Below are 23,578 nucleotides of genomic sequence, written 5' to 3'. Positions count from 1 at the left end.
GATTCAGCTACAAGTAGTGCGTGTCCTATGCAGCAGACACTAAAGTGCCGGCCTGGCGGCCTCTCAGGAACTATTTCCATCTCATCGGAGTGAAACTTATCCTTACTTCAGCTGCAGCCAGTGATGTCACCTCCATCAGGTTCACTGCTCGGAAAGCAAACACGGCAGCTGCCAGCACTGGAAAAGAACGCACACTATTTCAATGGTGGCCTCCTCAGCAGCCCAGACGCTCAGGCTGTGCCCAGCCACTGTGAGAAGGCGAAGGAGTGAGGCAGTGCAGCTGCTGCTCTGCCCTCTGCCTTAGGAGTCATGACGAGAGGGACATCTATTCTAGAGACTGGCGCCTGCTTCCTTCACAGACTGAGTTCCACAGTTTGGAGAAAGAACAATTTATTGTTTTTAAAAATCATTTTTAAATGATTTCTTTCACACCTACAACTAGCACTATAACTGCTGAGATGTGCTCTAATATCTCACAGAATTTAGTATATAATATTGAGAAGCCTTTGGAATATGAAGTTAAAATTTAAAAACTCATTTTAATATGTTTGAGGGAGGTATCCTGATATAAGCATCAGTATACAAACTTTTGAAAGTGATTTTTATAATATTTCGTTATATTTATATTTTTGTGTACTCATTATTGACTTTCTTAGTATCACAAATGAATATGTCTATGTAGAAGGCTGTTGTGGGGCTAATCTTGATATTTACAATGTTAGCTTGTAACATTACAAGTTACAATAAGTTGAAATTTTGAAAATATATAGATAGTTTGAAGTTTAGTAACAGACATTAAGTAGAAAACAAACTGTTTGCTCCTGTTAAGCACACATAACAAGGGTCAGGTAAGCACGCACCATTTATCACTATAGATGCGACCATGAAACTCCATGAGAGTGAAGAGTTACTATGCAGGGGACCCATGTATGAAGCAGGTGAGCCTGAGGAGGTAAAATTGCCTGGAGAGGACTCCCGACTCTACCTTTGTTCCCCATGGATGAAGTCTGAGGTGCTAGTGCATTCCCTACCCTTGAGAGCATTGACAGTTGGGGAATGCGTGGTAATGAGCATTAAAAATGACTCAGGAGACTGGTTCCTAGGTGCACTGCACAGCTAACACAAACTTTTAAACGAGAATTTACTCAGAATAACCTTGGCACTTAACTCTGATCCCATGCACACTGCATTATGCACTATTACCAAGTCCATTTTGATACTGTAGAAACGGAGGCACAGTGTGTTGGCTGACACGTTTGTGGTCACACAGGTAGAAATGGTAGAGCTGATACTTAGGACTGGTCTGAAAGCCTGTGCAGGTGACCTTTGCATGATTTTTCTATTGAGTCCAAAGACAAGGAGTAAGGACTCAACCCTGACACCGGAGACTGTGAGCTCTCCTAGGGAGGGTCAGCTTTGCTGCGCCACAGAGGGCTTTCCAGACATTGCCTATAAGGTAAGACTGTGGTGGTCCTGGGCCCTCACAGGTGGAAGGCTCTGCTTGAGGAATGAATGACCAGGCCTCTAAACCACCCCAGGTAGACAACAGTGCAACCAGGCATTTTGCTTGGGGATGAGAAGTCTTGGCAAGAGCATCATAACTAGACAGGAAGATCATGGAGAAAATGAGGGGATAGTAATAGTACAATTAAAAGTAAGTCAGCTGGAATTATTCACTATGAAACAAGGCATACAGGAGATTGGGATCAAAGGATTTTCTCTTTCACTGGAAAGGATTAAAGATGAATTTAAAGCCATGGGGCATTGTGCTCACAAGAGTATCAAAACCATTTCTGTAGGCCAGCAATTGTTTATCGCTTCCCACTATCTGGAATCATGCTTTGGAGAGTGGAAATGTTTTAAAGCTAAGGAATATGATTCCCACTCTCATCCCTGTGTATAGTTGAGCAGTTGGCGGAAAGCTTGACAGGCTGCCCAAATCTTCTGCTGTAGCAGAACGAGTCTCAGACAGAGGTCAGCTGCCCAAAGGCAGGTAAGTCGTCTGCTAACTGAACTTAGTGTCCAAATGTGCTCACAGCCTTTATTTATCTGCGTGTCACATCACACAAGTGCCTTTCTGTTTGCTTCCTGTGGAGTCTGTCTAGCCCTTCTGCTCAGAACAGGCTTGCTTGCCATGGGGAGAGAACCTCTACTTTGGGACATTAACTGAAATCATGCTTCATATGAAATATGGAAATTGTGTTTAGTTTGATTTTTTTAAAATAACTATCTCATTAATTTAATCTTAATAAAGATTAAATGTCCTATCATGACATTATGACACTTCTGTTTTAATCTCTTCTTAAGTGGTCCGTAAGTCATAATTAAGGACAGCTGTATTTGTGGAAAGATTTCCAAAGATTCTACAATAACATGCTTGATATATATATGCCCTTAAACAGCTGTATCATTAATTATGTGTGACATAATCAACCTGAATCTGTGTATCTCTACATGCAATGAGTTATTATTATGGACTTTTATGTGACTTCCAAGGTTGGGAGCTCCCAACCCCCCAGTTTCATGGGTACATGTTCTCGACTTCTTCCCTGTTGAGTTTTGAGAGCATTCGAGAAAGTGGGTGGATGCACCATGTGCCTCAGTTCCTGCCTCACTGTAGTCCGATCTCAATTACTATACTGGGTTAACAGAGCCTCTGTGCAGAGACGCTAATCTAGTATCCAGCACACTTTTCTTTCCCTTTCCCTTCAGCTCCATAGGTGATGAGGAAACAAAGTCAGACTTTAAGTCTGAAGGGCCCTTGAAGTTTGCTAACTTGAAGTTTCTTTCACATTAAAACTTCGCCACTTCTCAGGTGACACAGAGCTCACTCCACTTAATCCCTCTCTGAGAAAATACTTTCTCACACTGAGCTACCTCCTTACTGCTCGCCCAACATTATCTCTGACCTGAGGCCAAAGGCTGTGGAGTATGCTCTTCCTAGTGTCTGCTAGACCAGGAGGAGAGGAACTTGGTGAAATATCGAATCCAGACATTTGGAGATGGTAGCAGAAAACCGGACTGCTTTGTGGGGAAACTAGAAGGCTCTATAGAAGGGGAATGAAAGTAGAGAAAACCATGAAGCAATCTTGGTTTGAAAGGGGCAGATCTGTAGCTGAAGAGATGACATAAGGTTAAGAGCACTTGCTGCTTTTCACATGACCTGAGGTCAGTTCCCAGCCTGAAACTCTAACTCCATGAGATCTGTGTCTGTGGGTACACACGCACAAACACGCACACACGCATGCACACACACACAATCTTTAAAAAAAAAAAGGATGCTTTTAATTTTAAAAGTTGTTATTGTGTGTGTGTCTGTGTGTGTGTGTGTGTGCACGCACGCATGCATGTATGTGTGTGCAGATATGTATGTGTGTGGGTGTGAGTGCCATGGTGCACATAAGGAAGCCATGGTATGTGTATAGAAATCATATTGTGTAGAACACAACTTGTGGTTCTCTCTTCCACCATGTGGGTTTTGGATATTTAATTCAGGTTGACAGACTTGGCAATAGGCATCTTTACTTTGAGCCATCTCAAAGGTCCTAAGAAGGGCACATGTTAATAAGCCATATTATCCTTAAAGAGATGGGCCCTCTGAGAAGGGCAGGATTACCTAGCACTTAAGTATTACACCAGAGGATAAGGGCAGTTTGTTAGAAATGTCTGAAAAGCCAGACACTCTCTGGCATTCCTTCCATTCCTAGATGATCTGTCACCAGCCTTCGGCTAACATGATGAGGGAAGACGGTTCTTCTCTAACAAGTCTGTATGAGTCTTAAGAAAAATGAGAGAAGGATGCTGGGAGCTGTTGAAGCATCAACCAATGGCCGTCTTCCTGCATCTGGGGTAGCAGTTATCCTCATGGCACTTTATAGTTTTTCTAATTTCACCTTTCCAAATGTCGCCCAAATATTATGGGCTTCTGACATTCAAGAAAATGTTAATATGGTACCCAGAGAATACTCTTGGCACATTATTTTTTTACATCAGCCTTATTTCCACAATTTCCCAGAGAGGTGATTTTTAATAGTAAAAGGAAAAAAGTAAACAACATTGCCAGCTTTCCTGTGCCCCATCTATTATTGTAGAGATAATCCTGTTATTGGAATTTTCTAATAATCCTAGCAATCAATGTGCACTCAGTGTAGTACACATAAGAAGCATGTCCTAGTGTGGTACAGTGGGATTGCCCTGGTGTACACCTGTTGTATTAACGGCTTAAGCATCAACAAGAGATGACTCTGTGGCTGCTCTGAGCAAAGGAAGAAATGGTTTACTTGTTTGTTTGTTTTCTACCCTGGTGCTGAAATTACTTCTTTTAGATATTGTCTCCTAAGAAGTAATTTCAGCACCAGGGTAGAAGACAGAGATTACTAGCAAAAATGAAAATGTTTGGAATCTAGAAATCTAGGATAACTAACTGTGACCAGAAGAGCAGAGCTTGAACATATGCAGGGGCTCATCCTCTAAGAAGGGGCACAGAACAGAATGTTATGAAGCTCATGGTTTAGAGCAAAAGGCAACAAAACCTCACAGGGACCAGGAATAGAGCAAGCAGTTAAATGATGTATCAGAAGTACAGACAAGAGATTCAGAACGTGTGTTCTAAGCCTGTTCAATCTCTTAAATTCTTATGCTAGAAATGATGAATGAAGACCCTTCTCTAATGACAACCAGTGAAGGTTAAACAGGAAAGGGCTTCACATAGCAACAGCATGTGTTTCAGGAAAAAATGCTTACTCTTACCAGCAAGAATTTCCAGAGAGTTGTATCCTAGGATTCTATCCCATAAAAGCAAGAGTTGATCTGTAGCTAAGTATCCAGAAAAGGCTCGAACCATCCACTTAAATGATATCCGAAGTCTGTAGATAAGGGAAATAAGGATTAATACTATTATTTGATCTTTCCTATTAAAAAAGGCAATATTTAAAAATCTAACCAATTCTGTCATTAATGCAAATTTTCTGAGACCCCTTATTTCCTAAATGCTGTAAAATGTCAGAGGCAAGAAGGTGGCTCCTCAATTTAATATTTTAAAACTATTAAGAGGAAGACTTATATATGACTATGTTTATATTTATTTATATAAATATACAAATATAAACATATTTATAAACAATCTTACACAGTAGTTTTTCAGCATGTAACCAAGAGCTGTATTCTAATACTCTTAATTTTAGACAAGCCATGGCAATCTGGATTGTTGTTCTAAATATTTTAAAGAACATTCAGTGCTTTTACACTTCTCAGTTCAACAAGTTTACCCATATATCTCAGCCAAACTGCTATATGGAATGGATAAAGTAAACCAACAAGTAGAAAATCTGGAAGGCAAATGGTTTAAAGCAACAAGAGACCTTAGGATTCTTATTCAAACCCTTCATTTTAGTGACAAATTTGTTATGAAAACAAATTCAACTGAATTCACTTTGCTACAAAAAATTCAAAGATGTATGGGACCACACATTTATATGTCATCTATTTTACAGTAACAGTTTTCCCTCAGAATCAGGAAATGAGCCCTTTGCTTTAACGTCTTAAGAGATAAATAAACCTCTCATTTCTGTGTTGTTTATGAGCATCTAAAAATCACCCAACTGTCCCTGCAAGGTCAGAGTCATAGTCTTTGTTGAATTACTCTGGATTCTAGTATGACCAAGTATTGGTCAGTAGTATTCACAAATTAAACCTTTTGATTTGTTTTAAATCAAGCAAAAGAAAACTTTTGGCCATAAATATCTTAATACTGAAAAATATATTTAAATTATTACTTTCAATGATTTTCATTTTTCTCAAATTCTCAGTGCTTTGGGGAAGGAATAATGCCTCTTCCCATAGAGATTGCACAGCGATGGCTTTAAAAGGATAAAGTTCATTGGAGGATGACTTAGAATAGGAAAATCTACCTTTGCAAGTATATAGTTCCATGAGTTTTATATTAGGAATGACTAAACGAAAATTGTAGTATTACATAGTATAATTATTATTTGCAAAAATAAAACATAATGATGAATCTTCCAAATTGCTGAGTAGACTGAGATGGCCGAGTGTCAATCAATTAAAGCATGTATCAATAATAATATGGCCAAGAAGCACTTAAAAAATGTTCAGCGTCTTTAGTCATCAGGAAAATGCAAACTAAGATGATGCTGAGATCCCATCTTACACCCATCAGAATGACTAAGATCAAAACTCAAGCGACAGCCCGTCTGGCGAAGATAAAGAGTAAGGGGAGCACTCCTCCACTGCTGGTGAAAGTGCAAACTTCTATCACCACCACTCTGAAAATCAATTTGGCTGTTTCTCAGAAAACTGGGAATAATTTTAACTGAAGACTCATCTATAACACTCCTGGGCATATAACTAAAAGATGCTCTACCACACCACAAGGACATTTGCTCAACTATATTCATAATAGCTTTATTCATTAAAGCTATAAACTGGAAACAATCCAGATTCCCCTAAACCAAAAAATGAATACAGAAAATGTGGTTCATTACACAATAGACTACTACTCAGCTATTAAAAACAAGGACATCATGAATTTTAAAGACAAAAGAATGGAACTAGAAAATATCATCCTGAGTGAGGTAACCCAGACCCAAAAGAACATGCATGGTATGTACTCACTTATAAGTAGATATTAGCCAGATAGTACAGAATACTCATGCTATAACTCACTGACCCAAAGAAGCTAAAGAAGAAGAAAGGTCCAAGCAAGGATGCTTGAATCTCACTTTGAGGAAAGAACAAAAGTCATAGGAGGAAGACGGAGGGAGAAACTGGGTAAGAAAAGGAATGGGGAGGGGAATTCAGGATCAGGTGTGGAGAGAGAGGGACAGAAGGCCTGAAGAATGATTGGAAATCACAGTTGGCAGGGGATGGGCAGTGGGGAGGGGGTATCTCTAGTATGTGGCAGAGACCATGGGGAGGCTCCCAGGAGTCTATGGAGGAGAACTTTAGCTGAGAGTCCTAGTGGTGGGGATATAGAATCTGAAGTGGTCACTTCCTATAGCCAGGCAGGACTCCCAGTGGAGGGATAAAGACACTAACCCACTCACAAAACTTATTATCCAAAATTTGTCCTGTCTATAAGAAATGCAGGCACAAAGATGGAACAGAGACTGAGTGAATGGGCAGAGTGAATGGGCAACCGATAACTGGCCCAACTTAAGACTCATCCAATGGGCAAGTACCAATCTCTGCTACTATTAATGATACTCTGTTATGCTTGCAGACAGGAGGCTAGCATAACTGTCCTCTGAGAGGCTTCCTGAAACAGATGTAGATACCCACAGTCAAACATTGGATGGAGCTTGGGGAGTCTTACGGAAGAATTGAGGGAAGGACTGAGGAATCTAGAGGGGATAGGGCCTCTACAAGAAGACCAACAGAGTCAACTACCTGAATCCTTGGGGCTCTTAGAGACTGACCCACCAACCAAAGAGCATACATGGTCTGGATCTAATAGCAGCTATGCAGCTCAGTCTTTTCTTTTTTTTAAATATTTATTTATTTATTTATTTATTTATTTATTTATTTATTTGAGTTCACTGTAGTTGTCTTCAGACACACCAGAAGAGGGCATCAGGATCCCATTACAGATGGTTGTGAGCCATCATGTGGTTCAGGACCTCTGGAAGAGCAACCAGTGCTCTTAACCACTGAGCCATCCATCCCTCCAGCCCAGCAGCTCAGTCTTCATGTAGGTCTCCTAACATGCAGAGGGGCTTTCCATAAATCTGTTGCCTGCCTATGGACCCCATTTTCCTAACTGGGCTGGCTTTTCTGGCCTTGGTGGGAGAGGATACACCTAGTATTGCGAGACTTGTAGGGATACCCGGGGTGGGAGCTCCACCCTCAGAGAAGAAGGGAAAGGAGATGGAAGGAAGGAGTGACTGTGAAAGTAGGGGAACCAGAAGGAGGAGGGACAGCAGTTGGGATGTAAAGTGAATAAATAATTAATGGAAAAATATATGATCTAAAGAAGTTTTGAGTCCAAATCACAATTTGGAAAACCAAATAATGAAAATTAAAATGAGGGGGCTAGAGAGATGGCTCAACGGTTAAGAACACTGGCTGCTCTTCCAAAGGTCATGAGTTCAATTCCCAGCAACCACATGGTGGCTCATAACCATCTGTAATTGGATCTGATGCTCTCTTCTGGTGTTTCAAGGACAGTGTGCTTATATACATTAAATAAATAAATAAATCTAAAAAAATTAAAAAGACACATAAACAAAAAGCACAGATAGAGGTTCAAGTTTCTAGAGGGCAAAACTGAAAGCACTACCATGGTGTCATTATAACCCAGAAGAGGAGAGTAAGTGTGGTGTACAAAACATATCCAGGGCATGATAGTTAAAGAAAAAAATCCCCCAATATGACAACAGATATAAAGTCATAGGATGATCAACAAACTCCTACAGAATAAACTCAAAGAAATCTCAGTCTAGATATATTACAATCACATTCCTGGAAGGTAAAGTCTTGATAGTAACCACAGAAAACAAGAATTCAAATGTTCTGGAAGTGTTCAGATACCCAAGTCTGGAATTTGTTTAAAAGTAGAATATCACTTACTGGTAGATGCTGTGAAGGAGGAGGCACCTATCAAAGATCAGTCTACTAACAACACAGACAAGCGACGGGGCGTATAAGGGAGGATAACAAGTGCTCAGTTTTTAAAGTAGGTAGGGGTAGACGAAATGAAAGAACACAGACAACTGTTGCAAAATAGATTTCAACCAAATAATATCAACTGCATTAAATAATAAATGGCATAAACATGCCAGTGGAAGAGAGATTACTATATAGGAGAGTTTCTGGGTAGGAGGGGAAATGGGAAAAGGGGATAACATCTGAAATGTAAATAAAATATCCAATAAAAAATTAATTTAAAAAAGCCTACTAGAAACTTAAAAGCATTGATAATTAATATGCTCATTTAGAAATAGAAAACATGTAATTTGTAATCAACAGAAATGTACTAGTATCTGGTTTAGTAAATTTATGCTCAAAAATAAAGGAAAACAATTAAGGCAAGTTTCCCTAAAACAGGAATACAATTTCTATATAACAATAAAGGAAGAAGACACCCACAACTGTATCTCAAGATTCATAGCTGAATAACAAAGAGGAAAAGAAAATTGTCAAAGAGCCGAATAAAAGTAGATAGATGGCTTATCAACATAGTTGCCTTACTGACATTTACAGACTCTTGCCAAATATTCATGAAACACAAATCCTTTTTGTACGTGACTGTGTGGTGTGGTGTATGTGTGTGTGTGTTGGTCACAGAACAACTTTTAGGGGCTGGTTCATGCCTTCCACCATCACTCTGAGGCAGGCTCTCTGTGGCTGTTGCTCAGTGTGTGTGTCCTCCCGCAGGCAGTTGGCCTGTGGATTTCTGGTAGTCTTCTGTTCCTGGCCCCCATGTCACTACAGTAGTGCTGGGATTGCAGAGGTAAGCTACTACAGCAGCCTTTTATGTAGGCCCTGAGGATGGTAAGTCAGGTCAGCAGGCTTGTGCATCAGATGCTTTTACATACAGAGCCTTGTCTCAAGAACTTAAATTCTTTTCAAGTGGATATGCAACATTTGTCTTAGATTATATTTGGGTCAGAAAAACAAATCTAAAAAAAAAAAAATTAAAGGCACTGAAATCATATGAAATGTACTCTCCAAAAACAATGGGATGAAAGCAGAAAGCAATCATAGAAAAATAACCTTGTTTTTTGAGACATGTATCACTACATGGCCTCAGGTGTCCTGAGCTCTATATAAACTAGGCTGACCTTGACCTTATAGAGGCTGCCTGCCTCTGCCTTCCAAGTGCAGAGATTAAAGGCATGTGCCACCACACCCAGCTATATTTTGAAATAAAATATTTTTCATACAATATACTTTGATCATGTTCTTTCCACTCCTTATCCTTCTAATTACCTGTTCTTTTGCTGTTTTAAGAAAAACTCCACCAAACCAAACCAACAACAAAAGGCACAAACCAACAACAAAGACCTCAGAGTCTAGTTTGTGTTTGTCAACTACTCCAAGGTATGACACCTATCTGGAGTGTGGTTGACACACTCGGTGTCATTCCATAGGGGTGGGGTGGGGGAAACTGGTTCTCTTAGCAGGAATCAATTGCAAATCACTTCTGTGAGTGATGGAAAAACAGGCTTTTGTGTTTCCAGCATTGTGAAGATTCGGCAAGGCAATGAAAATACTCACGGCTGAGCTCCAATTTCTCGCAGATGATAAAAGAGTTGGGGAAGATACGTTTGAAGAAGAGTTTCAAACAGCAAACAGAGTGACACAATACCCTGCATCCAATAATGGGTCAGAAGAGACATAGTTTAGTCTTTAGATATGAAGTATGGCAACAAATCATTCAAAAAAGACAATGTATATAAATATTCTTTAGGAATATTATAAGGACACGAGTGGATCTCTGACACTGTACTTAAAGGTAAAGTTTACGTTGTCATTAATACACATTTGTTGACATGCTAAGCAGTCTCCTTTTAAGTACCTTCTCTTCCCAGTAAAAGAATCCAAGGCAAACATAAATATTCTTTACAAAAAACCTGCCATTTTGTGAGCCACATACAGCCACGTATATGTAGCAAACTTCGTTTTCTCTGGATGTGTTCCAGGTTCCAGGCATTTCCTGGTACCTCTGCCATCCCTGCCTCGCCCCATGTGTCTCTTTGCCTCCAGTCTCACCCTTTGGGAAAACATTTCCTGCTTTTCTCACTTCTTTAAATCACATCAAGAAGTTATCAAAGAAAAATACCTCATTACTCAGAATACACATTTTGTTTGTCTACTAAATCTACTTTTTAAAAAAGGAGTATTATTTGTAAAGTAGAAATAAACAATTTAAGCAAGTATTTTTTTCAAGTGTGTTTATTCCTCAGCAACTCTGAATAAAGTTTTTCTGAGGCTCGGTATTCCTTGGGTTGTCCTGATAAGGAAGTTTTCACCCTCTTTTGGAGCTTCTAAATTGTCATGATTTCAATAGTTTCAACCTGGCTGTAAGCCTGAAAAGGAGATGAGCTTCTGTCAACCCCCAGTGAAGGGAAGGGCAGGGCTGGAAGGTGTGGCTGGGTATTATCCAGAATGTGTTTTCAAAACTCTGAGGCATAAAATGTGTATCTGAGTCTGTATATGCATGTATCTGTGTGCTTGTGTGTGTGAATATGCATGTTTGATGTGCATGTGAATGTGGGGGGGGATGTGTATGAGGTTATGAGAATGTGATCCTGACAGTGATATTAGAAAAGAAAATTATTAATACTATCTTTCTGTTTATTCTAGATTAAGTAGGAATGGAAAACAATAACTAAATCCAATTCTCTTAGAGAGAGTCTCAAAATGATTGAATAGCTTATCTGTGATGTTCTAGAATTTTCTTAGTTGACAACTTTCACTAGCAATGCAGAGGGAAAACTGAAGTCAAAGAAAGTGGAGCAGGAACATACGGTTGTAAATGGAAGAATAAACACCAATGTTCAATTTAGTAGGAAGAACACGAGCTTCACTGAGCACTTTGGCAGGCCCACCCTTCCTTCCAGTGGACAGGTTCTTACAGACAGCTAGGCAGGCTACCCACAAAAAGGCCAAGAACACCAAAGGGGAAAGCTGACAGAAAAGCAAATGCTGTCTTTGCCAGGGTTCATGGGAAAAAGAAAACAAACAAACAAACAAAAAGGATAAAGAAATAAAAAATATAATAAAAGACTAAACTGTTGTCAATGTAAGCGTTGAATAAATATAATGAAAATACGTAGTAAAATACCATTTAAAAAGAAAGTGATAATGATAGTTTTAGCAACAATAAAAACAAGAAAGTAGTCATGTACAGAGCACCCACCCAGTCTTTGCTTGCTCTGTAAACTTCGCTACAGCAGCACAGATGACCTCAGCAACCTCCCTCCTCAGATGGAGATATCAACAAAGAAGGTAGGTATCTTTGTTAAGGATGAGAATCCAGGCAGCCCCCGCACAAAACAGAAAGCTAAAATCTAGTTAATAAGAGATGTTTTCCCCTCTTCTCCACAAAATATTTAAACATCACTTTCTTCTCTTCCATTGATTCTAGAAACACATTATTTGACACCACAAATTAAAAATTCTTGCTTTATAATTTAAGTAGGAGACTTTTTCTTTAGGGAAAGGAACAGTTTAGAGTCTGAGTGAACCCAACTGATGAACTTACAGAAGGATGAGAGGAGATGGAGTGCAGTCTGAAGAAAAAGCGGACGTACATCTCACGAAAGATCTGATACAATTTGTAAGGTTCATGATACAGAAAACACAGTGGTGCAACTGCAAGAGAACATAATTGGTTATACTGCAGGGCTAAACATTCCGAATAAGCTCATGAAAGGCAAAGGGTGAGATAAGAAATACAGCATTCATATCCACCGCAAAGCTCTATTGTCATGCTTCATCGTGTTTTAATGTTGAAAGGGAGAATATATGCACACATGTAAGTTCAAACAACTGCCAAATATTATAGATGCAAAAGTTACAAACAGAACTCCAGCCTCTCAGTTAACTGAGAATGAAGTGATAGTATATGTATATGAATATGTATGCACACAAAGCTCAAAGAGCCATAAGAACTACCTCAAATATCTTATCTTTTAAAGAGTGAGGTAACAAGGAAACAACAACCAGGCAACCTTACTCTTTTCTGAGGCAGGGTGGCATAGTCATGCTCGCCCTAACCCTGAGCCCCTCTGCTCCTCAGCCTCTCAAGTGGAAGTTCCTCATTCTTTTTAAATAATCATCATTTCAACCTATTCATTAGAATAATATTATTGTCTGAGATTGGCAAATGGAGAAACTGAGGCACAAGAGAGCTAAAGTAGCTATGCAAGAGTACAATGTAGACCATGTTTTCACCTAGTACACCAGCTTTCTGTTCATGTACTTTCGAAGATTTTCAGAAATGAAGACCCCACCCCACAGCTAAAGGTGACATGCTACACTTTTCAATAAATCAGAGCTTCTGCCAAATATGTAATTTTTCTGCACCTTTGTTGTTGGAGCATAGGAAGAAAATTTATTTTTGTAGTGATTGTGTATTCATCAACCTTACTAAATTCATTTATCAGTCCTCACAGACTATCTGATTATTCTTTTAGATTTTCTATGCACATAAACACAATATCTGATAACAATAAGTTTTATTTTGTTTTCTAGTATTTGTTTATTTCCTTGTTTATCTTACTTTATTTCATTATCTTACTTTTATTTCATAGTCATTGGCTATGACTTTCAAAGGACTATACCTTATAAGCAGTATCAAGGAAGCATCTTTATCAGTTTCTTAAAGACAAAACTTTTAATATTGTTAAGTATGGTATTTACTAACAATCAAGCATTATCTATCAGAATGCAGGCATCCCCTCCTAAGATATGAGCTCTTACAGCAAATATTTTGCTACTTATTAATACATATTATTCCTAATGGGTTTTTGTGACATTTTTGTATCCATATACATTGCACCTTGATCATATTTACCACCACCAGTTATCTTCTGGCTCCTTTATGGTAACAGTGGACAGTGGTAACTGTACATGCTCACCACTCTCAGAAGGATGGAAATAAGTGACAGCTGAATGCTCAGCCATAAATGAGGTACCTATGTCACCACCTCCAAGTTTCTGGAAACATGGTAGAGGAATGGGTTGAAAGAATGTAAGAGCTGGAGGAAGCAGGCAGCCGTGGAAAAATAAAGACGTGGACCACTGAGTTCCTGACATCACACGGCCATTGCATTCTTCAATGTACAGTGACTATGAACACCTACAGATATGCACAAGAGCAACATCTGATCATACCATGGGGAGGATCTCATCAGGTACGAACCCTCCCTGAAGATTTATATTCAGTTAATGGTTGTAGAGGGATATACCATAGAATACACTAAGGGTAGAGGCAGAAGAGTGAGACTGGGGTGCATGATGTGAAACTCACAAAGAATCAATGAAAAGACAAAAAACAGTCACTATCAGATTGTAGAGAGCATCCAACAGTCTTGAACATAGCCTATAATGTTTGAGGGTTTCCATGGAGTTCCTTTGGCCAATGCTGCAACAAGATGTAACCTATTCCTGCACTGAAGGGTTTACTTGGGGGCACAAGATGTCTAGTTGGAGCATTGTCTTCCCTACTATTTGGTGGCTCCATTTAGATTATTTTCATATATACATAATATATCAAACATATTTTATATATCATATATCAAATATGTATCAAATTTAATACATTAACTTAAACATTAAATATGCATATATAATTTATCACATATAAATATATTAAATATATATTTATATATGTAAATTTCATAAATCTTCTATAATAGTAGTATTCATATAGTTTTCAAATGGCCCTCCCCATATTCCCTCCTTTACACTTCTTTCCCATGCCCCTTTCTATTTAATCCTCCTATTCTAGTCTCCCTTTGATACTCCATAACACTGTATTCTAGTTCCCATTCCTTGGGAGTCTCTCCTCCACCCTAGTCCCTTACTTGGTACCTAAGCTCTGAGGTTATTTGTATTGTAGTGCACATATTGAAGGCTTAAAATCCAATTTCCACATTAAGAAAAAAATTATAATATTTGTGTTTTTGTGTCTAGGTTATTTCATGGAGGATAAAATGAATGCTATGCCCATTTACCTGTTATTTTCACAACTGTATTTTTCTTTTGTATAAATGTACTACATTTTCATTATCTATTTATCAGTCAATGGACATATAACCTGTTTTCAATTTCTGGCTACCATGAATATAGCAGCAATGGACATGGATGAGTAGTGTATTTCTCTGAGGTAGGATAGAGTCCACTGATATTGGGTAGATAAACTTAGGAGTGGTACAGCTGGATCTTAGCTAGTTAGTTTTGTACCCCATTTTAATTGGGTTATTTGCATTATTGATGTTCAGATTTTTTTAGTTCTTTATATATTTTAGATACCATCTCTCTCTCTGATGTATAATTACTAAAGATCTTTTCCCATTTTGTAGGCTGCTTCTTTGCCTAAATGATGGAGTCCTTTCCCATATAGAAGCTTCTCAGCTTCATGAGGTATCCTGGTCAGAATGTCCTTTCTGTGCCAGTAAGATCAAGTCTATTCTCTCCTTTCTCTTCTATTAGATTCAGGGTACGCTGAAGCCTTATGCTGAGGTCCTTGATCCATTTGGAGTTGGATTTTGTGCAGGGTGGTAAGTACAGATCTATTTTCTTTCTTCTACATGCATGGAGTCTGATGAACTTCAATTGTTGAAGATGCTGTATTTTCTCCAGTGTTTTTTGCTTTTTCGAAAAAACAAAACGAAACACCACAGGCATCCACAAGTATGTGAACTTACGTCTTTGGCTTCTGTTTGATTCCATTAATCAACGTGCCTGGTTTTGTGCCAGTTCCATGCTGTTTTTATTACTATAGTAAAGCTAAATATTGATATGTTCTTATTCCATTAGATTAGCTGGCAACGCTCACAGCAACCGTCACAGTGTACTTTAATTCTCGTCTGCTGAGAAATCATTATCTGAAAAGTTGTGATCTTTATTTTTAATTTTCTTAGACATATAAAATCCTAAATTTAATGTTTAAATGTATATAATGCTTTAAGATGGTATAAATGATGAGATATGAGCATTACTGCTCTGTTGACATTTCCCAGACATAACACAAATGATGACTATATTAAGCCCAACTTACCATACATGGAAAATCCATGGAAAGGGATGACACCTGAAATGTAAACAGAGTATCAGTCACGCACCACTGTGTCATGCAGGAGTTAAAGAATTAAAACTGCAAATGGACAGGTGTCTACTTTATGCTTCCACTTTGTCTGAAATGTCAGAAAGACAGTGATGGTAACAACCAACAGTTGTTTTAACACTCTGAGAAAAGTTAACTAGAAATTTTCAAACTTGTATCTAAGACTGAGTAAGCAAGGAGTTCGCCATGAGGTGCCTGTGGGAAACTACCGTTGTGCCTTGCCTTAGGTGGGAGTTAGAAAGGAGAGAGCTGACATTCTGCCCCTGCGTGTCCAGTTCTAGTCAGAATGCAGCCTTGTGCATGAACATCCTCAACTGTAGCTTGCTTGTTCCCACTGTGTCAGAAACTAAGTCATTCTCCCTTCCCAACTGTGACTCATGTACTAACAAGGAGTCAAGTTATTATCATCCTTAAAAGCCCAGGTTTAAGGCTTAATTATAATAGCATCTGCATTATGATCTGGACCTTTTCCTTTCTGGGCTTTTAATAGAATCATGGGAAGAAAAGAAATGCCCTATAAAGGTGGTGGGGTTCACCATGATTTGTAAAGAGCAAAAAGATACCCTTATTCCCATGCATAAGTACACCACACACCTCATAAACATTTACAATACATTAAAAAAATCAACAGGGCAACACCCAAGCGTCTGTCCAGTTCTCTTGCCCTGCTCTCCACCCAGCCCCACCGCCAACACACAGATACACAGATTTGGATCAGTCTGCTCACATCTCTCTGGGTTGTACTATCATTTTGCTTTGCCTTGTAAATAAACTTCTGCTACACTGTCTGTGTCTCTCAGCTCAATTCTTTCCTTTGAAAAGACTAGATTGAAGAGAAATCTTCTCCTGATGATTCAAATTAATTTTCTACTGAGATGGTAGAGCAATCTAGACTAATATACATGCTTCTACAGAAGAGGATCAAGCTATAAAGGCTGGCCATGGAAGTAAATCTGAGAATTACTGCAATGTCCTTAAAGTTACTTCATAACGTTCCCTTTAAACAACAACAACCCACTTACGAGAGTCCAGTCTGCCATGGATCAGTGAGATTTTCAAGGCATTTTTTGTAAATATCACTTTATATAAAATACCACAACTATTTCATCAGTTTTACTAATAATTATATTCTTGGAGTGACTTAGGAGACATATTGACAAAACTGTAGTATACATTTATATGGTGTAATCTTTGGCAAAAATTTTACACAAAGTCCACATCAGTTGCAAATAAAGACTTAAAGTGTAACTTTAGCATACTAAACATTTTGTTATATCCCATGAAAAGTTGGAATTTATATAGCCTTGGTTCCAAACAGAATACTTGTAATTAACACTACTGAATATCTTGCAGTATACTAAATTAGTTTATCAATGCACACTTGAAAAAAATTCAAAGTTTTATTGATTTGTTTGTTTACTTATTTTAATGTATAGAAAAGCTGGATTCTTTTAACCAGTAAGGAGGAAAACAGTGCTAGCAGGCCACTGTGACTAAGTTCTAAGAAATCCCAGTTGGGTCTCAGTCTAAAGCAGCCAGCAATAGAGGACGTGGGTTCTTTCCAAAGCTTGTGTCGTGCTGGGTCAAACCAGCTCCCTGTGATGGCTACTTCATAGTCCCAATTTTGACCATGAAGGTCATATACAACCCTCCTGGAAATGTGCAGAAATAGCTACTTTAGCCCCAACCCTGTCACAAGTGGGAACCCTCTGAGCTTCTATGAGGTTCTTGATTTGTTCCTCGGGGGGGTGAGGGGAGGGTCTGGCACAGCTCCTCATTTTATTCTCATCGGAAAGCTGATGACTAAAACCTCGAAGTATTTTCCTCCCTACATAGCCACAGCTAAGACAGTGAGTGCACTGAGACAGTTGTTTTTGGACCCGAGTAGGGTCTGTATCTTATCTGCTACATTTCTTCTTTGTGAACCATTCCAGTTAGAGATAATTCTGGGCTTGGATTGCTATCTAATGTGTTTGCTATTCTCCCTGATATATCCTATCTATGTTCTCATCCAGGGAACATAAAAATGGTGACCGAGAAAGGGTGAGGACAATAACTGTCCCTAGGTTTCAGTGCATGACCCAGTATCCTATTGCAGTCAGTGAAGGCCATAACTGGAGACAGCACACTTGCTTGGCCAATCTAGTTTTGTCACTTAGAAGCTTTTTGTGTCTTTCAGTAAGTTTCTTAACTTCTGCAAGCTTCACTTCCCTTATCCACAAATCAGAGAACATAATAAAACCTACTTTACATGATTAAATGAGATAATAACTGTAGCCTAGCCATTAGTAGAGAATTAAAATGCATGGGTTTATAATAAACGTATATAGTTGATATAGGCATTCACAAAATAATGTCAATATTTCCTTGTTAAAAATAATTCAATAAAAATACCATCATGGGAACCCAGTTATTATTTTGATCTAGTGTGCCATTCCACCCAGAAGTTAGACAGCATGGCTCTTAGCTGTCACGTGCTCTAAGTCTCAGGAATTCTTTCTCCTGTGTCTCACCTGATAGCACTGGACAGATTTATAATATACGGTCCTAATTCAGCTGTTTCTGGTGCTTATTAAGGTTCTTGTTATCGTTCTTCATTTATGCTTTGAAAATGTTCTCCCTTTTAACGCCTAGCAGACTCTCCCTCCCCTGAACTAGGAGGCTAAGGTCACTGGCCTGGCTGTTGTTTATACTTGACTTTTTCTCACTTGCATCCTCAGCAAGAAGACATTTCCGTTCCCCTCTCAGATCGCTAAATCCTGTTTCCTTGAGTTCTCCAGCTGTCAGCAAGCTAATTTCACCGTGAGCTAGGAATGGCTGTTGTGCTTTTAAAGGAGTATTTACAAAAACCAATGGTAATAGGGAGCAGAGACAGTGGTCAGGAAAACGTAGACTACTTACCCACTGGCTGGCTGTACAACAAGCCTGCCAGTCCCTGCCTTGGAATTCTGTCCATCAATTATCCTTCCTCCCCTTCATGTTTATCACTCCACAACTATCTCCTCAACATCTAGGATGTGCTGGATGTTATTCTAAGGACTGAAACTGGCCGTTTGTTATGGAAAAAATCATAAAATGAGTTTCTACATTCAGACAGTGATAAATGCTATCAAGAAAAATAGCAGGCTACAGAGGGATGAGGGGCATAGTCAGGCCAGGCAAAGGGAGAAGAAACCACAGAGGCTGGATGTTCTGGCAGTCAACTGATGGTGGTGAGGAGAAACGTTCTGTACATGGCTAGTGTACACGGATGGCCGTAGGATTTGCTCTTTACTTCTACTTATGGAGCATAGAAGCACAGTTAGCTGCTAAGTTTCGTATCTTTAGTTTCTATAGAAATCTTTCAACCAAAGATTTTACACACAATAGAATACACACATACACACACACCCCTTTATACATGCCCTCCTCACACATCATTAAAAGTCTGTTTTCGCCAGATTTTATATTTTCATTAAATAGACGTAAAACTCCTTCCTTTGAAGCCAGGCTCAAATTTTTTAGGAAAAAAAAATCAGCTTTCTATGTTTCTCCTCTTTACTTTCCCAGATACCCTTACAAGATGCAGTATATTTTCTGCCTATATGGCCCTAACCTCTGATAGCCATATCTAGGGGTATCATATCTAGCCATATCTCGCTGCCTGTTGTGGGTAATTTGCTTAGATAACTGAAGGTTCCTTCTCAACCTTGACCTTACCAGGGCAACGATGAGCTGGGTGGAGTAGGCTGTTTCCCTAAACTTCTGCCTATGTGTTTTGTTTTTTTCTGTGGTTCTTCTGGCCACTCCTAATCTCAGCTAATGCCAAGACTCTATCATATTTACCTCCACACTCCCTATCAAAGTTCTCATTGTTTATCTTGAAATAAAACTGAAATCCCAGCATCCTGCCTTCTCCTGGATGCTGTGTCTATGATTGCTCAGCACATCCCTGACATGCAGGACAAGATCCTTTCAACCATTACTGCTTTCTAGGTCTCCCTTGGTTCTGGTACCTGATGTAGTATGTTGTCTCTTTCTAGGTCTCCCTTGGTTCTGGTGCCTGATGTAGTATGTTGTCTCTTTCTAGGTCTCCTTTGGTTCTGGTACCTGACGTAGTATGTTGTCTCTTTCTAGGTCTCCCTTGGTTCTGGTACCTGACGTAGTATGTTGTCTCTTTCTAGGTCTCCTTTGGTTCTGGTACCTGACGTAGTATGTTGTCTCTTTCTAGGTCTCCTTTGGTTCTGGTATCTGACGTAGTATGTTGTCTCTTTCTAGGTCTCCCTTGGTTCTGGTACCTGACGTAGTATGTTGTCTCTTTCTAGGTCTCCCTTGGTTCTGGTACCTGACGTAGTATGTTGTCTCTTTCTAGGTCTCCCTTGGTTCTGGTACCTGACGTAGTATGTTGTCTCTTTCTAGGTCTCCCTTGGTTCTGGTACCTGACGTAGTATGTTGTCTCTTTCTAGGTCTCCCTTGGTTCTGGTACCTGACGTAGTATGTTGTCTCTTTCTAGGTCTCCCTTGGTTCTGGTACCTGACGTAGTATGTTGTCTCTTTCTAGGTCTCCCTTGGTTCTGGTGCCTGATGTAGTATGTTGTCTCTTTCTAGGTCTCCTTTGGTTCTGGTATCTGATGTAGTATGTTGTCTCTTTCTAGGTCTCCCTTGGTTCTGGTACCTGACGTAGTATGTTGTCTCTTTCTAGGTCTCCCTTGGTTCTGGTACCTGACGTAGTATGTTGTCTCTTTCTAGGTCTCCCTTGGTTCTGGTGCCTGACGTAGTATGTTGTCTCTTTCTGGTCAGCTGGCTCTATCACCAACTTCATTCCTTTTCCCCACCCTACAAACATGACTCTAATCCTCAATCCTGAAGAGGATGTTATCCTCTTCAGCCTTTGAGTGGTCAGGGCTTTAGGCAATGATCCCCCCACATACATATACTACCCTGCCTCTGGCTTATTCCTTCAAAGTTTAAATACCATATTATTTTAGAACTTTATATAATGTATTTTGATCATATTTAGCAACACTCTAGAATCAGCTCCCAGTAGTCCTTGAACTTCACCCAAAACACTCCTGTACCAGCTGCCCTGCCCTGATTGGATGAGGCACTCTCTGTGAGCCCAGACAACACTATGCAATCCTGGCTCTATCACTGTCTACAGACATGGAGGTAAGTTATTTAACCTATTTATTCTCCCACAATTCTCTCAGAGTAAGGACAGTGACCCTAAGCTGAGGCCACTGTTCTCAGTGACCATCCCATATTTCCAGGCCAAATTTCCTAAAGCCAGCTCACAAAGCTTGGTTGTTCTTTTCCATCCTGAAGAATATCCATACTGCAAGATACAGAAGTGGTCCAAGGGTGGTTCTCTGTGAAAGCATAAACAGGATGAGAAAGAGGTGTGTTTATTATACTCTAGGGATGACTGAGGAGACTAACCAAACCTGGCTTTCTACATTGTGATAAAGGTATGTGTCCAAGCAAGAAAGCTCGCGTGCATGCACGCGCGCGCACACACACACACACACACAAGTTACCAGATTCCTGCTCTGGCTTACAACTTTTAATATTTGGATTTATGACAGATGGATCCTGTGAGGGTGATGGGTTGCCTAGCTGTTCCCTATAGTGTTGCCAGGTGGAAGGTGAGCTGGCAAAGCTACTGTATGTACTACATACAGAACAATACTTGACAAGTCAGCAATTAACACAAGCCGTTTTCCTTCTCTTATCTCACTGGCCTAGTTTTATTTTTATTTTTGTAAAACACAAATCCTTTGAGCATAGGATAGATACTACTTATCCACCCACTAAGATAAGCAGTGTGACAAGAGTATAATTGTGCCCATTACATGCTTGCAGAAAGAGACATGAAGCTTGGAGACTCTGCCTCTGCTATTTTTGAACCGTTCATTTAGTTACCTCCATCCAGGGCCTGTAATTGGGCTCTGGCAAGCTCTTACCTGTGGTTCTACAGAAGCCTCCTAATTTCTGCTCATCCCCCCAAATGCTCAGCTCACTAACCAACTTTTGAAATTGCCCATTATCTTCTGAGAATAGCACTGAGACTATGAGGAAGGCCTGTAGTCCATGGGCTTCTGCTGCCCATGAATTCACCCCACATGTAGCTCAGGTGACATACATCTCTGCTTCCTCTGTTGTCTGATCCTGAGTCCAGAGTCTTTGAGGTACAGCACATCTGCCATCAGCAGGCTTTCAGACTTCAGTAGCTTTCACTGATAACTCTGTATACAATGTATCCTATCAGATCAGAACACTACTAAAGGAAGCTATAACCTAAAAACAAAATCCTTACCCTCTTAACCTAACCACACATTTATCTTGATACAGCACCTGCATTCTTATGCCCTACCCCCTGTGATATGTGAAAATAAAATATTTTCTAAGAACCTGTTTTTGTCTTCCCCTGTTAAGCCTCTATTGAAAGCCTTCATTTCAACCAGTGGGTTGAAATGAACCTATTGTTATTTTCAACTACTACAAATTCTGATGATCTGCTAAGTGAGACATAGCTTAGTCAGGAGAAGTCACGTTTAATGAGGATTACAGTGATTGGGCTAGTGATCTGCATAGCAGCCCAAAGGGCTGTGTAATCAATATCACTCATGCTCAATTAAATTTTCATGCCATTCTCCTAAGAACTGAAATCATCAATTGCTCTACATAAAGCAAGGGCCACATTTCACATCATGCATTATCTTCAGAGTCTAGCTCAGCATCCTCTGTCTCTGTGAGGTGACAGATAATGCTTTTACTGTTTGTAAGTACAATGAGAGCCTGTAAATAAAAAACGTAAAGTAAAAATTCACTTAGAAATGTGTGATTAAAATGTAGCATAAGATGTTCTTTATGATTCAATGTAAAGAACGAAGACTCAATGAAGTTGTATAGTCATGAATTTGAATTCTTTGTCACTTTGATTAAGTTATTGATCTTCTTTGAATTCTTATTGTAATTTAGGAACTTTTACTGAGTTCCCCCAAATATCAATGAGTATTTAAAGTGTACTAGTATAATCAGTATAATCTTTAGTATAACACAGACGTTCAAAACTCATAGCTATCTAGTGCTCTCCAAATGTAAAGTAACATATGCAAGTATGAGCATAAATCCAAGAGGAGCCTGACTAAGATTAAAGAGGACTCCAAAAAGTCTCCATGAAGAACACAATAAAATCCTGGCCAGGGGAAAACATGCAGGGAGCCTGATTAGTGCCCCAGGACATGCACTGGGTTTCTTTGATAGGATTGTTTCTTAGTTTCTTCAGAGTCCCTCACACTTAAGCTGTTCAAGAGTCAAGTTTTATTTACTTGGCTACTATCTAAGCATGTGCTTTAAGTGCTGGGGCATGATGGATCTGGCTTCCAAGTTCCACAGTATGCTATGGATCCTCCCGCCCCCAGCCCCTATGCATCAGGAAGGTCTCAATGTTAACTGTACATCCCATGTGATGGGAGAGGCTCCAGGGTGTCTATGAGGGTAACTCTAGCAGTAGTGAATATGGAGTCTTTAGTGGCCACCTCTTGTAGTAAGGTGGGACTCCCAGTGGAGGGATAAGGGTGCCAACCCACCCATGGAACCTTCAACCCAATATTTGTCCCGCATACAAGAATTGTAGGGATAAAGATGGAGCAGAGACTAGGGAGTGGTCAACCAGTGACTAGACCAACTTAAGACCCATTTTATGGGCAAGAGCCAATCCCTGACACTCTGTTGTGCTTGCAGACAGGAGCCTAGCATGATTGACATTTGAGGGGCTCTATCC

At 39.5% G+C, this 23,578-nt stretch overlaps 1 protein-coding gene across 2 annotated transcripts in view; it reads right to left on the bottom strand.

Annotated features, from left to right (window-relative positions):
- Tbc1d19 (TBC1 domain family member 19) overlaps positions 1-23,578 on the bottom strand; it is a 94,339-nt gene that overhangs the window by 1,933 nt on the left and 68,828 nt on the right. For both annotated transcript variants that reach the window (XM_034509038.2, XM_034509039.2), the window contains 5 exons: positions 15,749-15,781; positions 12,227-12,336; positions 10,237-10,328; positions 4,750-4,865; positions 107-177 (listed from right to left, as the gene is read on the bottom strand). In XM_034509038.2, the coding sequence (XP_034364929.1) occupies positions 107-177; positions 4,750-4,865; positions 10,237-10,328; positions 12,227-12,336; positions 15,749-15,781 (422 nt within the window). The remainder of the gene's footprint in view (positions 1-106; positions 178-4,749; positions 4,866-10,236; positions 10,329-12,226; positions 12,337-15,748; positions 15,782-23,578) is intronic.

This window comes from Arvicanthis niloticus, chromosome 7 (assembly GCF_011762505.2).
Source record: "Arvicanthis niloticus isolate mArvNil1 chromosome 7, mArvNil1.pat.X, whole genome shotgun sequence".
NCBI classification, from domain to species: Eukaryota; Metazoa; Chordata; class Mammalia; order Rodentia; family Muridae; genus Arvicanthis; species Arvicanthis niloticus.
The sequence above is the reverse complement of the archived record's forward strand: the minus strand, read 5'-3'. Positions and strand labels throughout refer to the sequence as shown.